At 40.0% G+C, this 15,395-nt stretch overlaps 5 protein-coding genes and 1 pseudogene across 9 annotated transcripts in view; 1 reads left to right on the forward strand and 5 right to left on the reverse strand.

Moving 5' to 3' along the window:
* LOC131311412 (aldehyde dehydrogenase family 7 member B4) overlaps positions 1 to 15,395 on the forward strand; it is a 57,084-nt gene that overhangs the window by 39,599 nt on the left and 2,090 nt on the right. The window lies entirely within an intron of this gene.
* LOC131311411 (exocyst complex component EXO70B1-like) lies at positions 263 to 2,471 on the reverse strand. Its single transcript, XM_058338866.1, has one exon. It carries the CDS (start codon positions 2,340 to 2,342, stop codon positions 525 to 527), a length of 1,818 nt encoding a protein of 605 aa, XP_058194849.1. The 5' UTR covers positions 2,343 to 2,471; the 3' UTR covers positions 263 to 524.
* On the reverse strand, positions 3,723 to 5,544 carry LOC131309719 (exocyst complex component EXO70B1-like; annotated as a pseudogene).
* LOC131311409 (exocyst complex component EXO70A1-like) lies at positions 7,142 to 15,349 on the reverse strand. 5 transcript variants are annotated; one of them, XM_058338862.1, is made up of 5 exons: positions 15,221 to 15,349; positions 13,880 to 14,028; positions 12,274 to 13,166; positions 11,806 to 11,967; positions 7,142 to 11,732 (listed from the first exon to the last, which is right to left on the reverse strand). In XM_058338862.1, exon 5 carries the CDS (start codon positions 9,492 to 9,494, stop codon positions 7,359 to 7,361), a length of 2,136 nt encoding a protein of 711 aa, XP_058194845.1. In that variant the 5' UTR covers positions 9,495 to 11,732; positions 11,806 to 11,967; positions 12,274 to 13,166; positions 13,880 to 14,028; positions 15,221 to 15,349; the 3' UTR covers positions 7,142 to 7,358. The 5 variants fall into 5 exon arrangements, with proteins under 5 accessions (XP_058194845.1, XP_058194846.1, XP_058194848.1 ...); XM_058338863.1 differs by adding an exon at positions 14,118 to 14,314 and having other exon boundaries at positions 11,806 to 13,166; positions 15,221 to 15,282; XM_058338865.1 differs by having other exon boundaries at positions 11,806 to 12,400; positions 12,483 to 13,166; positions 13,880 to 14,314; positions 15,221 to 15,282.
* Positions 11,589 to 12,632, reverse strand: LOC131309720 (putative F-box/FBD/LRR-repeat protein At3g49030). The gene is made up of 4 exons (XM_058336316.1): positions 12,274 to 12,632; positions 12,097 to 12,163; positions 11,806 to 11,967; positions 11,589 to 11,732 (listed from the first exon to the last, which is right to left on the reverse strand). The coding sequence occupies exons 1-4, from the start codon at positions 12,630 to 12,632 to the stop codon at positions 11,589 to 11,591; spliced, it is 732 nt and encodes a 243-aa protein (XP_058192299.1).
* LOC131309721 (FBD-associated F-box protein At4g10400-like) lies at positions 12,643 to 13,145 on the reverse strand. Its single transcript, XM_058336317.1, has 2 exons — positions 12,918 to 13,145; positions 12,643 to 12,828 (listed from the first exon to the last, which is right to left on the reverse strand). Exons 1-2 carry the CDS (start codon positions 13,143 to 13,145, stop codon positions 12,643 to 12,645), a joined length of 414 nt encoding a protein of 137 aa, XP_058192300.1.

The following is a 15,395-nucleotide window of genomic DNA, read 5'->3' on the forward strand; positions in this document are numbered from 1 at the left end:
AAAACTAGTTCGTGTTACCTAAACACCATTATGCATGGCCATATATATGTAAACTCTAACCCAACCAAGTAGGAAAGGAAGTTTCTCAAAGCCAAACCAGATGAAAATTGTTGTTTCATAATCACAATAGCTTTATGTGCATACATTTGCCAACTCCTCGATATGTCACCATCTAAGGCACTTCGCATGCTGTCAAATACTGAGTTCTTTCTTACCCAACATCCCATAACTTCTGAGGGCATCAAAGCTCAACTACATACCCTTTCTGGTTTCAAAATTGTAATGGCATGTAAATATCAGAGTACAACAGATACAACAATCCTAATGTGAATAATTGAGAAGCAAAAAAACTAGAATTGACGAAACATACAACATCTTACAGGGAAGAAGCATCCAGGTTGAGTGATTTGGTTGTTCTGGGCAAGTCTAGTTGATCTCTGCATACCCAAACCAAACACTCCACTAACAAATTCAAAAACAAAAAATTCCTATGCTTCTGACTTAAACAACGCAATCCCAGGCTTTCACTGAGATCTCCTCTTCAACTGCTGCTGCGAAGCTGAGGTACCCTCGAAGAAATCCAAGATATGTGCTTCAAGGTCCTCAACGGAGTACTTGATGAAGGTCTCGGGATGCTTCCCACTCTCTATATAGCTCCTGAATCTGCCAAGAAACGACGTGTAAGCAGGAATCAACAACTCTGAAATTTGTATCCGAAGCTCCTCCCGAAGCTGAGCATCTGGTATCAGCCACATGGCTTGAGTCTTATGAACCTCTTCAAACGTCGCGTTGAAACTTTTGAATCTCTCTCTTAGAGCACTCTTTGAAACCCCAGAGAAACTCCCACTGCCATGTAACCCCTCATCCCGCAAACAGTGCATCACCTTCACCCAAGTTGATCGCTGGTAGCTAGTCGCCAACTGCCTATACTTGCCACTTAATTTCTTTAGATAACCAACTCCAATCATCTCTTTCAAATCCGGAAACCCTTTGGCCTTCTGAACTATATAATGAACATTGTTCATCATGAATAAATGAGCCAATGCAGGGTCTTTGTAATGCTTGGACTTACCATCCAAATTGGATTGTAATATCACAATTATCCATATCAAATGGGAAGCCAGGGGAGTTCTCCCCTCCACCACCTCAAATTCCACATCCGTCGGATCATCCGAATGCCTCAACTCCGGTTTCGACACAATCAAGTCAACCAAGGTTTGCTTGTAATCAGTAATCAGACACATGTAATTCATTACGTACCTAGTCAAGGGATGAATCGTACCTCCCGGAACCGCAACCTTAGACGGCTCATTAAGCACGGCATTTTCAAACTCCGTTAAAATCCCTCTCACTGCCTCTGTTAGCTCAGACAGTATCTCCGCGGCCTCAACTCGAATCATCTTCGACAACTCGGACTCGAAAACCACCTCTATGTCGGGCAATAAATCCAACATCGCATCGTGTAAATCGAGTATTTTAAACAGCTTCTCAGGCGCCCGGGGACTTAGACTTATGGCTCCAGCGAAATTAAACAGTTGAAGCGCTTGAACTTTAACGGTCTCCAAGAAACAAAATTCATCTATCGAAGAACTACCTAAATCTCGAAAGATTTGCTCGCACAGCCTCTTCTCACTCGCGAACACCATCCGTATCGAAACCCTAGCCGCTCGAATCCACCATCGGATCATCGTTTCTAAATTCTCCCACTCCATCCGTTGGATATCGTCGATGCTAGATTTCTCGATCCCGAGCCGTACGAGGCTCGCGTCCACGCAAGACCTCCGTACACCAACGCACACCTGAACACACTCCCGAAGGTATCCAGCTGAGATCATCCTTTCTGCTATGCTTCTGAGGTCGGAAATGGCGTCTGACGGTATCGAATCGATTTCGCAGATCCTATTTGCGAAACGGTAACTCACGCAGGTTCTGCTCTCGAGTCCTTCGTCGTCGGTGAAGCTTTCGGCGCGCAAAACGGCGCCGTCTGAAGAGGAGTTGGTTCTACAGTGTTTTTTGAAAGAGGAGTTTGGATCGACGAGGCAATCGGTTTCGATGGGGGAGGTGTGGGCCGTGAGCAGGTTACGGAACTCATCCTCGAGCCGGGCCATGGCGATCCGGATGGCGGTCTTGGCCTTGCTCTGGTGGTCGGGTTCGGTCAACGTCGCCGATTCGAGGGAGCGTTGAATCTCGTCAACGGCGTCGATGTACTGATTGATCTCGTGGCGATCGCCGCCGTCGAAGATCGTCCGGTCTCTAGGCTGTTCCGACGACGTCGTGTCCCAACGGAGAATAACGTTTTCAGCTGATTCGAAAGTTAGTTGGGGGGGTTCCGGTGGGTCCATGGTCGGAAATGGAAATGGAGGCTCCGATGATGGCGTGAAGGTGGAATGTAGAAAGAAGCCAAATCGTTTGGTTAATTTGACTTGCGGAGGAGTGTGAGAAGTGGACAGAAGTAGGAAAGGTTGAATATACTGTATACTATATACGATGAAGCTTTTGTGAGTTTTAGAGCATCCGTAATGGAAATAATTAAAATCAATAATCAAAATGTGTCACGTCAGCATTTGATTATCCATTTAGTTCATAATTAACCTTAATAATTTTTACCTCCATATTGGTTATTTTTACATCCCTATAAAAAAACCCCCCATAATACGCAATGTACCTATGTCCAATTTCAAACGAGTTTCAATCACACACCCGACCACACAAAATTATTCGTCTCGATGAGACGATTTTAATGTGGGATATTTTTTAGTTATTGAATTTTGAATTTGGTTATTGGGTTTGGTTATTGAGTTTTGGTTATTAGTAAAAGTTGTTAAGTTTGATTATGGAATGAATGGAATTTGATTATTCGCTAAAAGACTTGTAACTTTGCTTATTACAATGTGAGGTGTTTTTTTAGCATTGTTGTTAAGTTTGCTTATCCATACCAATTCGCTAATCATTAGTGAGTACTAATGATTTTTTTGCCATCTACAGTACTTCTATATTTTAATCACTGTTTTGTATAGAAAATGCACATGTATATTCTGAACTCATTAATCCAAAAACAAAAGTGTCTTATATTTTTTTAATGACTAATTTTTTATATTTTTTATTTATAAATCTAGTAAACATAAGTAGTTTTTGATGGGTAACTGTTTTGTACTATCTCCGTCCCTTTTTAAATGTCCCGCTTCGTAACTCTAATTTATTAAGAAAATATCATCATTACACCTTTCATATCAACTTTTACATCTACTTTCCCCATTTGCTCTCTACGGAGATATCATCGTTACACTTTTACTCACTAACTTTTCAAAATGGAGTATACTTTTAGAAGCAAAATGGAAAATGTACCAATTTTTACCCACTAATTTTACAAAATGGACACTCATTAAGGGACAACCCAAAATGAAATACTGAATTTTAAAAATAGGACGGATGGAGTATATTTTTTCCGTTAAAACTTTAGACTTAACTATACATAATTTCATATAACTTTAACAATAATTCTTGATGCATTTAAGAAAAATATTACTACTACTGTGAATAATTAACACAGGAAAAAAATAATTATAATTGACAAAACATACAATTACATCATCTTACAGGGAAGAATCATCGAGTTTGTGAGACATGGAAAAGTATAAGGTGCATGCGATCAAACAAATTTAAATTTGTATCCAAGGCTATATCGATCTTCTTCTGACTTGCTACTACAAATTAAACAGTACTCATCTCCTACGCATTTGCTGTTGGGAAGCTGAGGTACCCACGAACAAGTTAAATATTGCCGCCTCAATGTCCTCGACGGAGTACTTGATCGATCACGCTCTCGGGATGCCTACTGCTATTTCCACTCTCTACATAACTCCTGAACCTACCCAGAAACGACGTGTAAGCTGGAATCAACAACTCCAAAATCATTACCCTTAGCTCCTGCCGAAGCTTTTCATCGGGTATCAGCCACATCGCTTGAGTCTTGTGAACCTCTTCGAACGCCAAGTTGAAACTCTTGAATCTCTCCTTCACAGCAGCACTCTTTGAAACTCTTTTCATCTCTCTCAAATTACTTTCGGCTTTGGCCTTGTGGACTATGTAATGTACGTTGTTCATCTTGAACAAATAACCCAATGCAGGGTCTTTGTAGTGCTTCGACTTACCATCCAAATTGGATTGTAAGGTCATCATTATCCATATCAAATGCAAAGCCAGAGGAGTTCTTCCCTCCACCACCTCTAACTCTACATCCGTCAGATCACCTGAATTCTTCAACTCCGGTTTTGATACAATCAATTCGACTAAGGTTTGCTTGTAATCAGTAATCAGGTTAATGTAATTCATTACATATCTAGTCATGGGGTGAATTGTACCTCCGGGAATCGGAACTTTCGATGGTTCTTTAAGCACATCATTTTCAAACTCCAACCAAATCCCTCTCACTGCCTCTGTTAGCTCAGACAATATCTCCGCCACCTCAACGCGAATCATTTTCGATGACATAGACTCGAAAACAACCTCTATATCTGGCAGCAAATCAGACATCGCGTCGTGTAATTCCAGTATCTTGACCAGCTTCTCAGGTGACCGGGGAGTTATTGTACTTATGGCTCCAGCAAAATTAAAAAGTTGCATCGCTTGACCTTTAACCGTCTCTACGAAACAATAACCATCTATTGAACTACCTACTAATAAATATGGAAAGATTTGCTCAAATAGCTTTTTCTCACTCGCAAATATGATCCGTATCGAGACCCTGGCTGCTCGTATCCACCATCGGATCTTCGCTTCCAAATTTTCCCACTCCATCCATTGGATATCATCGATGCTCGATTTCTCGATCCCAAGATGTACCATGCTCGCATCCACACAAGACTTCCGTACACCTAAGGACACCTGAACGCACTCCCGAAGGTATCCAGCTGAAATCATCCTTTCTGTTATGCTTCTATGGTCGGAAATCACTTCGGATGGTATTAAATCGATTTCGCAAATTCTATGTGCGAATCGATAACTCACACAGGTTCTACGCTCACCTCCTTCTTCCACTGCGAAACTTTTGTCGTGTAATTCAGAAGTAGAACAAGTTCTTTTGAAGGAGGAATTTGGGTCGATGAGACAATCGATTTCGATAGGAGAGGTGTGCGCCGTGAGAAGGTTACGGAACTCGTCTTGGAGCCGGGCCATGGCGATACGGATAGCAGTTTTGGCCTTGCTCTGGTTGTCGGACTCGGTCAACGTCCCCGATTCGAGTGAGCGTTGAATCTCGTCCACGGCGTTAAGGTATTGATCGATCACGTGGCGGTCGCCGCTGGCGAAGATCGTTCGGTCTCTGGCCTCATCCGAAGAAGTCGCATCCCATCGGAGTACTATATTTTCTGCTGATTCGAAGGTTAGTTCAACGGGCTCCCGTGAGCCATGGTCGAAAATGGAGCTCCGATAGTGTCGTAAATGGTTGAGTGTTTGCAGTAATAATAAATGGTGGAGGCGGATCAAAAAAATAAAAATAAAAATAAAAATAAATGGGGGAGTAATCGTCAAGGTAGCCAATCTTTTGGTTTATTCTCTTTGGATTTCCCGCAACTATTGTCTTTTCTGTCTTAATAAAGATCCAGTCAAAATATGAGAATAAATTACGGCAACAGTTCTACACGCACAGATTTTCGCAAACAGACAGCATGTACAGATGAACTTTGGACCCACTTTGGGTCCCGCAAAGATGATCGGAGCCGCTCATTTTATTCAAAACATCTTATTTAAGGTCCCCGTAAAAAATCAGCTCATTTGGATATCGGTAAAGGGGTTTACGAAACACCCAACTTTGCTTCAGAAAATAGCATGTTTTTTGAAGCAAAGTTGGGTGTTCCGTAAACCCCCTTACTGATATCCAAATGAACTGATTTTTTACGGGGACCTTAAACAAGATGTTTTAAACAAAATGAGCGGCTCCGATTATCTTTGCGGGACCCAAAACGGATCCAAAATCCATCTGTACACGCTGTCTGTTTTCAGAAATCTGTGGCGGTAGCAGTTTTGAAAGTTTACAGTGACTGCCAGTGGAAACCATCGAGTTTCGACGCCCATTGTGGAGTCTACCAGCGTTTTTTTTTTTTGCAATCTGAATTGTTCATATCGTAAGATCTGCAAAATAATACATATTGCCAATCAAAAAATCAGCTTGATAGGATATCGACAGATATATCAAAATTTGACTTTTGTTTATGAAATGAACAGTTTGATTTTGTCAATACTTATAAGGATAAGTTGTCCATTTTAATTACAAAACAAAATTAAATTTTTGATATACTTATTGATGCTCGAGCAAGTTTATTTTTTACGTGGATACACTATTATGTGAAGTTTGCAAGATGAACAATTCAGATCAACAATAAATAAACAATAGAACCCAAAAAAACAGTGGTGAAAAAGTGAGATTTTCCGCTGCGAATTCAAAGAACAATTGTCTTCAACTGTGTTCGAGTTTGCACGCAGAGTGTTTGTATTACAACCCAAACTTTGTCTACCTAGCCCCATACTCTGTCTACACATAATGAAATAATGTGTGCCCATGTGTGACGAGAACGTGAGCACAAGAATGACAGTGTCTTTAAAAAATATCTTAAATTTATAAAAATTTAGGAGAGAAAAAATTGAAAAATTAATCGCAAAACGATGATTAAAAAGCACTAACAAAAATATCATACTGAACTGAACGACCACATGTCTAAGCCCCATTAAAATAGTCATGTCCAAAAATATCTTTACAAACTAGGAGTACCAACACTAGCCTTTAAGAATCTCTCAAAATCCACAACCGTAAGGTCCAACAGTCAACGATGACAAGAGAAACCTTGCCTAGTGTTGGGCACAGCTCCACTCCTCTCCCGGATTAGTATCACGATTTACATGGCGGGTTGGGACGGTGGTTTGCTTTGAATCTTCTAGAAGTTTACGTTTTATGAGTGAGTTCAATTAGTGGCCCTCTTGTATGACGGTTCCTTACAGGGGAGGAGGACTTCGTTTTAGTTTTTGCATGTATTCCTTTCATTACTCCAACTCCAAAGCCAAACAAAGTAAAGTCCGTCTTTCTTTTCTTTTTTATCCTGAAACCACGAGAAAATAAAATAAAAAAGACTTTAATAAATACACTGCATTCATCTTCCGCCTTTATTTGAGGCCTCGCTTTATTATTATGATGATTACAAGATAGAATAGATAGTGTCTACCTTTCTCTCTTCGATGAGTATAATTGAGAGGAAAAAGATCTACTACTAGAATTGACAAAACATACTGTATGATACAACATCTTACAGGGAAGAATGTTTCTCTAGTTTTCTGACTTGTAAAACTCACTACCACCAGACACTTCACTAAGATCTCCTACGCAATTGTTGCTGCGAAACTGAGGTACCCTCGAAGAAATCCGAGATTGCCGCCACAAGGTCCTCAACAGAGTACCTGATGAAGGTCTCGGGATGCCTTCCGCTCTCTATATAGCTCCTGAACCTACCGAGGAACGCATTGTAAGCAGGAATCAACAAGTCTAAAATCATTATCCGTAACTCCTCTCGAAGCTGATCATCGGGTATGAGCCACATGGCTTGAGTCTTATGAACCTCTTCAAACGCCGTGTTGAAACTCTTGAATCTCTCTTTCAGAGCGTTCTTTGAAACTGCAGAGGAACTCCCACTCCCATGTAACCCCTCATCTCTCAAACAGTGCATGACTTTCGTCCAAGTTGATCTCTTGTAGCTAGTTGCCAACTGCCTATACTTACCAGTTAATTTTCTTAGATACCCATCTCCAATCATCTCTCTCAAATTGTTTTCAGCTTTGGCCTTTTGAACAATATAATGCACGTTGTTCATCATGAATAGATGACCTAATGCAGGGTCTTTGTAGTGCTGCTTCGACTTTCCATCCAAATTGGATTGTAAGGTCATCATTATCCATATCAAATGCAAAGCCAGAGGAGTTCTCCCCTCCACCACCTCAGACTCTACATCCGTCAGATCACCTGAATTCTTCAACTCCGGTTTTGATACAATCAATTCAACTAAGGTTTGCTTATAATCAGTAACCAGACTAATGTAATTCATTACGTATCTAGTCATGGGGTGAATTGTACCTCCAGGAACTGGAACTTGCGACTTTTCGTTAAGCACAACATTTTCAAACTCCAACCAAATCCCTCTCACTGCCTCTGTTAGCTCAGACAATATCTCTGCCGCCTCAACTCGAATCATCTTCGATGACATAGACTCAAACACAACATCTATGTCCGGCAACAAACCTGACATAGCGTCGTGCAATTCCAGTATCTTGACCAGCTTCTCATGTGACCGGGGAGTTATTGTACTTATGGCTCCAACAAAATTAAAAAGTTGGATCACTTGACCTTTAACGCTCTCTAGGAAACAATAATCATCTATAGAACTACCTAATAAATATGGAAAGATTCGCTCACATAGTTTTTTCTCACTCGCAAATATGATCCGTATCGAAACCCTGGCCGCTCGTATCCACCATCGGATCTTTGGTTCTAAATTTTCCCACTCCATCCATTGAAAATCGTCGGCGCTCGATTTCTCGATCCCAAGATGTACCAAGCTCGCGTCCACACAAGACTTCCGAACACCTAAGCACACCTGAACGCACTCCCGAAGGTATCCAGCTGAAATCATCCTTTCTGCTATGCTTCTAAGATCGGAAATCACATCTGATGGAATTAAATCGATTTGGCAAATATTAGTATTAGTATTTGCGAAGCAATAACTCGCACGTGTTCTGCTTTCAAGTCCTTCATCCTCCATGAAACTTTCGCCGTGTAATTCGGAAGTACTGGAATCAGTTCTTTTGAAGGAGGAATTCATGTCGATGAGGCAATCGGTTTCGACAGGGGAGGTGTGGGCCATGAGTAGGTTACGGAACTCGTCTTCGAGCCGGGCCATGGCGATACGGATAGCGGTTTTGGCCTTGCTCTGGTTGTCGGACTCGGTCAACGTCCCCGATTCGAGCCAGCCTTGAATCTCGTCGACGGCGTTAAGGTACTGATCGATCTCGTGGCGATTCCCGCCGTCAAAGATGTTATGGTATCTGGCCTCCTCGGAAGACGTGGAGTCCCATTTAAGTATGATATTTTCTGCGGATTCGAAGGTTAGTTCGACGGCCTCTCTGAGGCCGGCTTGTAAGACTTGGTTGGCGGGGTCAAGCTCGAGGCCTTTTTTGTAGGCGGATACGGCGTCGCTGTAGTTTTGGAGGCCTAAATGGGCGGCGCCGAGTCGGGAGAAGGCCTTGGGCCAGTCGGGCTTAAGCTTGATGGTTTTCTTTGCATCGAATAAAGCCTCGGTGTACTGGTTGCGAGAAGCGTAGGCGGCAGATCGGTTGGAGTAGAGGACGTGGTTGTCGGGAGAAAGGTCTATCGCCTCCGTGTAGTGGCGGATGGCCTCGGCGTAGTTGCCGGCGGAGAAGGCGGCGTTGCCTTTGACCTTTGCTTCGTCGGCCATGTGGTTATCGGTTGTCGGAGTATTCTAGGTGCTGTGTATAGAGACTAGAGAGAGATACTCATGTATAGAGTCAGACAGAGTGAATCAACGGCCATTTTTTTTTTTTTTTTATTGTTGTTTTGGAAGGAGTCAATGGGCGTTACCTGAGACGAGGTCAAAGACCATCATTTTCTTTTTCTTTTCTTTTTTTATCATCAAGCTCAAAGAATTTATTCACCGTCTTCTTCTTTACAAGTACGGATGACATAAGAGCATCTCCAACCCAACATTCTTCAAATCTTCATTTTCAAAGACAAAAATAGTACTCGTACTATTTTATATATCAAAAAATAAATTTGGAGGGTTTTATTGTTCATAACAACTCCAACCCAAATCCCACTCCAAAACTATTTCTTCCTCTATATTTTAAAAACTCACTTCAAATCTCAAACTTCTTTCACTTTTTCTCCAAAATTCAAATCTCAATCTTACATAGATATTGCAAATATCTTTTGATTAGTAACAATTTAACAAAATATAAACATACCAAAACCAATTTAATGATTAAAATGGGATGAAAATGATGAATAGTGAAATATAAGAGATCTTCCATAAATTTTTGGTACTCTTTGGTACTCTAATAATGGAGGATGGGTTAGAATGCACAATTCCTCCAAAATGGAGGAATAAAGGGAGATTGGGAGTTATGAAGTTTGGGTTGGAGATGCTTTAAACCCCCAACTTCCTCCGTTGTTTTATTAGAAAATGACTTGGTCTCAGAACTATTCAAAACCATGCAGAAAGAAAGTTAATATTAAAAACCATGCAGAAAGATTTATTTATTTATTCTTTTCTCAACGATGAGAAAAGAATAAAGCGTTGATTCTTAAATTTTGGGTCAACACTTAAACTTTTCAAAATGGAAGTAAGCCAGGAAAAAAAAAACTTAGTTCCTAATTTCTTAACCTTCTCCAAATCGAGATTTTTTTTTTCTTTTCAAAATCCCATTCCTCTCAACAAAATGAGTGCGATTATGAATATTTTGTTCACCAAAACTTAAAAAGTTTTCAACAGATATCATTAGTCGTGAAAAAATAAGTTTAAACTTTAAATGTATATGGGTTAAGCTCACTTTATAGTATAGCATGATCCTTATCCCATCAATACTAAACAAGTAACATATATTGCCTATCCCACCTACCTATTCTGCTATGTAAATTGCCCACATCTCAACAAAAAACAAATACTCCCCCCATCCCCTTTTTAAAGTCCAGAATTTTATTTTGGACTGTCTCTTAATAAGTGTCCATTTTGTAAAGTTAGTGGATAAAAATTGGTACATTTTCTATTTTGCCCCTAAAAGTAGATTCCATTTTGAAAAGTTAGTTAATAAAAGTGTAATGATAATGTCTCCATAGAGGGTAAATAGGAAAAGTGGAGGTAAAAGTCGATGTGAAAAGTGTAATGATGATGTTTTCTTAATAAATTGAAGTTACGAAGCGGGACATTTAAAAAGGGACGGAGGGAGTAGTATCATTGTGCGCTGTCATCTATGACTTCTATAGAGTCTGTATGCGAAAGTAATCCACACCCAAAAAAACATGTTCTTAACACTGAATATATACATATACTCTAGGCAGTGTAACAAAAGTTACTAGATAGTAACATAGTGCAGAAATTGGTCAGCAGACTGCCCACCGAGAAGTACCAACTCCACTGGACTTAGTTGGAATTGCAAGGCAAAGAAGTACCAATTCCACCTGATTGAGTTGGAATATCAATGACACCACGCCTGAAAATTAAAAAAAGGGGATATCTTACAAACAAGAGGGGGAACACTATTTGAAGAACCTAGAGGGGCAAACTGGTAAGTGAACTTTACCCAATCAGTAACACCAAAGTTAGTTACGATAATGAGCAGTTATACCTTTCCTTCTAGATGAGATACAACAGAAATTTCTTGGCATTAGGATTTATCCCCGAAAACAATAACAGTAATAACTTACCTCTTTCAAGAAGAGTAAGTTACAACTTACATGTCTTTGAGGCCCTTGGAAATTGTGCTATCCGCAAGGTATCTGAATGCTGATAATGGATTGTCATTTTCTTCGTAACTTAAGCACTTTTCAGCAGATATTCTACCACTTCAAACTCATGTTTTGCCCTACCAAACTCCAGAAATTCAACTTCCTTGAGATGAAACAACAAACAGCGAGGCACTCTCAGACGCGGACTCCAGGACTTGGTTAAAGAGCATCCCTGATCACGACAAGATTTATGAGTTAGAAGTTAACATTTGCAAGTGCAATCCTGTTATTGACTTTCAACATACCTGAAGAACAAGAACTTTAACATTAGGCGAGCACTCAAGAAAGTAACTTGGCAAATTCAAGTCAAAGCCTTCAGCGTCAATGCCAGACAAAAGCCTCAGATGTGTCAAATTACGGAGAGTATGGAAAGTTGGCAGAACATAATCCCCAAAATTGGCATAAAACTGCACCAGAGACAAATTACAAATATTATAACAAATTGAATACTGTAAAAACCTGTAAGGCAAAAAATTTTACTCGTGGAGATGCAATAGGAAATTCTTTATTTACTCTCCATTGAAGAACATATGTACTCTGATACTCAGTGTATCTGTAATCCATACTTCAGGGCAAAACGGGGATTCACTGAATAGATGAGGCCTTAAAGTATATAAACATGAAAAAGAAATTCCTCAATCATTTCAAGCATTAATCGAAACATTTTCTTTAAATAGTACTGTAATTGACTAACCTATGGGCGGAAATCTTACCCAAAGATACTTAACATCCCACGAAGAAGATTGAGTATGTTGGTTGAACTGATGGGTCCAGAGTCGGGATAACCAATATTAATCCTTGCTTCCAACAAGGATGATAAGTTCTCTAATGAAAAACCCTCTGCCCAAAAATATGAGAGATCAAGGTATTCAAGCTTGGGGGAATTAACCATAAACTGGTCTCCAAAACCCCAGTGGTCTACCTTCAAAAGCTTCAATGTGGGCACAGAAATGTTCAACACTTCTCTACTCTCAAAAGCCGGCCCCAACAAGATATCCAAATATTCAAGAACTGGGGATCCATGGATGAGCTTGTGAGCTGAATCTACATTTTCAGATCTAAGCTCCACCATCTTAAGAACCTTAAGACTGGGAAGCCAAACCGAAGCAGGTATTTTCAGGGGAAATCATTCCATCCAGCTTTAGATCCACCAATGTTTTGCTAACGAACAATGTCCGAGGCAACTGAATAGGAATCTCTCTGTTGAAGTCAAAGTATTGAAGCTCCAGCTTTTGAACGTTGCGCTTTGTTGCAGTGCTGATCCATGACTTTACAATGTCAATATTGCGAAATGAATTAGCTTAAGACTGAATTTTTCCATACACAACACATTACTGAGGAGCAATACTGTGCTCACAAAATTCGTGAAGCTCAAATCAGCTTCAGCTTCTCCAATATCATTAGTAAAGAATTCAGCCTTGTCAAAGTGAAGGCTGGTAATGCAAGTCCAAAGGTACTGATATCGTGTTGATAGAATGCTGGTCCCAACAGCATTTTTCGTCGGAAGGAACGAAAGTATGTGGCACAATACGGAATCTGGTAGCATGCTGATCCTATCTAAGCTCCTCACAGTATCTGAAGCCATTGTCCTTTACCGATGCTATTCCTGAAGGTTTTAGTGAAAAAATCAAACATCATTGGGATACCAAGTTGAAACAACCCAACACTATCACATGAATCACATGGTTTTGTTGCTTTTATTCACATCCACTTTACAGTTCAGAAACAGAAACAGAAAACCAAAATTTATACCCCCAAAGCAAAAAGACCCCATTTGAATTACTTCTACTTCAATTTTCCTTTTCTACATCAAGAAAACCACCCTCACAAATGACATAACACAGAGGTTAGTCTAAAGCCACAAATTCTCTACCAAAGTCCCCATTCTTCTAAATTCTACTACTTTTTCTAATTAAACAACATATCAATTAACAATCCAAAACCCAAAAACAAGAACCACGATATATTCTCCTCAAGTGAAGAGACCCATTTGGATAACTTTTTAGTCTAGCTTCCCTTATCTGCAAAAGAAAACCCCCCACAAAGTTAGAAAACATAATCGATAGTCGAAACAATGAATTTTATTCCAAATACCCATTCTTCCCAATGTCGCGCCAACAGATTATCATTTAGATAATATATTCATCACAAGAAGGGCACAAATACACAAGGCTTAAACTACAGAATATTACATTGTAACCATTAACTACACCACTATTTACAATCTATATCCTAATACTAATGGAATACCTAAGTACCTAACTATTAGACAAACGGAGATTGAGATATGAGAAATCAAAGATCAGAGACATGACATACCTTGGTCTTGATAGTCAATAGTTGAATGCTTGTACAAGTATCCAATGCTGCAAACGGATGGATACTGCAAACGGAAGTTGCCTGCGCCTCCGCAGGTTGCCTTCTCGCCAAGTGACAGTCAGTTGGAACGTCAGATGAAACTTGAAGACCTTGAGGATTTGAAGTGAATCGGTGATAAGTGATGAGCAACAACTGATGACCGACAATAAGATGAACAGCACAAATTCAAAGTATTAACTGAGTGGAAAACGTGTTTAATACGCACGCATTCATCAAATTTGCCCTTATTAAGCATGTACACTAATCCAAAAGAGCATTGTGTTGGTGTGCGTCAAGAGTGGGCATTCAGAGTTGAGGAGCAAGAGCAAGTGAGCTTGGTTGACGATCTTAAAAACCTCGGTGGCTGAACCCCAAGCCATCGTTGACTAAGCATGCCTAGAAGAAACAAGGAAGACCGTGGACGCAGCAGCACGAATTAAGAACATCTCCAATGCAACTGGGCATTTTATCTAGACAAAACTACCAAAAAAGAGAAGACATTCTTCATTTTGCCTATCTGCATTTTAGTGCATCTACTCCAACCCAACTTTCTATTATACCGATGTATCAGAACTAACTTGTCAAACTTTAAATAGAAATGGCTTCTTTCACAAATAAAAAATGAAACATTCTTATAGACGATTAACTAGTCCATTCAAATTTCAACATCTGTTGGAAATTTGGAATGTTTAATGCTGGTAGCAGTATTTCATAAGGACATCAAATAAGCAACCAGTCAATAATCTGAAGGTATAAAAGCTAGGTCTACCATGAGTGTGGTACACCTATGTGTCGTAAAAAACGGTGTACCTACTAGATGCCCATGTTTGATACACGTTTAACCTTGCATTTCAATTACGCAACTTTAGTACAAGCCTTACCATGCACCATCATAAGAGTATATATCAAAACGACAAAAGGCTCAATTCGTCATGGTAGGCAGTTACATGTTTGGGTGTGGATGCTACTAAAGTTCCGCAACGCATACAAATCAGGAAAAAAATAAAAAAGCCCAAAGAGTGGGCATTCATGGACTGGTATGAGTGACATCTTCTCTAATACTAGAATTATAGAAGAGACAGCTGCAACATCAATATTTGGGTAGTCTGATACCAAACGTTTTCCAAGTGATCTACTACTACTTGGATAAGCTAATTTTTCTGAATCAAAGAAAAGTTATAACGTAAACAGGCAAACGGATTTGGAAGGAAAATTTATGCTGAACTCCATGAGTAATGCCTGAAATAATAGAAATTGAAAAGTAATCTACTCCATAATTAACGGGAAAGGAAAGAGATGTACCAGTTGTTGTCGGATATGAGAGAGAGAGAGAGAGAGAGAGAGAGAGAGAGAGAGAGGTGGTGGGGTTTGATCAAAAGCCAAAGCACGATCTGGGTTTATGTCGAATGGTACGCTCGCCGTGTCCCGGGGACTCCAACATCGCGTCTTCAAGTCAGGAGGTTTATTAAAGTCTGTA

Source organism: Rhododendron vialii, chromosome 12a, assembly GCF_030253575.1.
Source record: "Rhododendron vialii isolate Sample 1 chromosome 12a, ASM3025357v1".
NCBI classification, from domain to species: domain Eukaryota; kingdom Viridiplantae; phylum Streptophyta; class Magnoliopsida; order Ericales; family Ericaceae; genus Rhododendron; species Rhododendron vialii.

Bases quoted from the DNA above. Each gene is read 5' to 3' on its own strand.
- LOC131309720 (XM_058336316.1), bottom strand. From the start codon at position 12,632: ATGGTGGAGCTTAGATCTGAAAATGTAGATTCAGCTCACAAGCTCATC. The intron at 11,968-12,096 runs GTACATATGTTC...TCTCTGGTGCAG, and splicing joins CAGATACACTGAGTATCAGA to TTTTATGCCAATTTTGGGGA. The intron at 11,733-11,805 runs GTATGTTGAAAG...TGTCGTGATCAG, and splicing joins TTAAAGTTCTTGTTCTTCAG to GGATGCTCTTTAACCAAGTC.
- LOC131309721 (XM_058336317.1), bottom strand. From the start codon at position 13,145: ATGGCTTCAGATACTGTGAGGAGCTTAGATAGGATCAGCATGCTACCA. The intron at 12,829-12,917 runs GTGAGCACAGTA...GACATTGTAAAG, and splicing joins ATTTGAGCTTCACGAATTTT to TCATGGATCAGCACTGCAAC.
- LOC131311411 (XM_058338866.1), bottom strand. From the start codon at position 2,342: ATGGACCCACCGGAACCCCCCCAACTAACTTTCGAATCAGCTGAAAAC.
- LOC131311409 (XM_058338862.1), bottom strand. From the start codon at position 9,494: ATGGCCGACGAAGCAAAGGTCAAAGGCAACGCCGCCTTCTCCGCCGGC.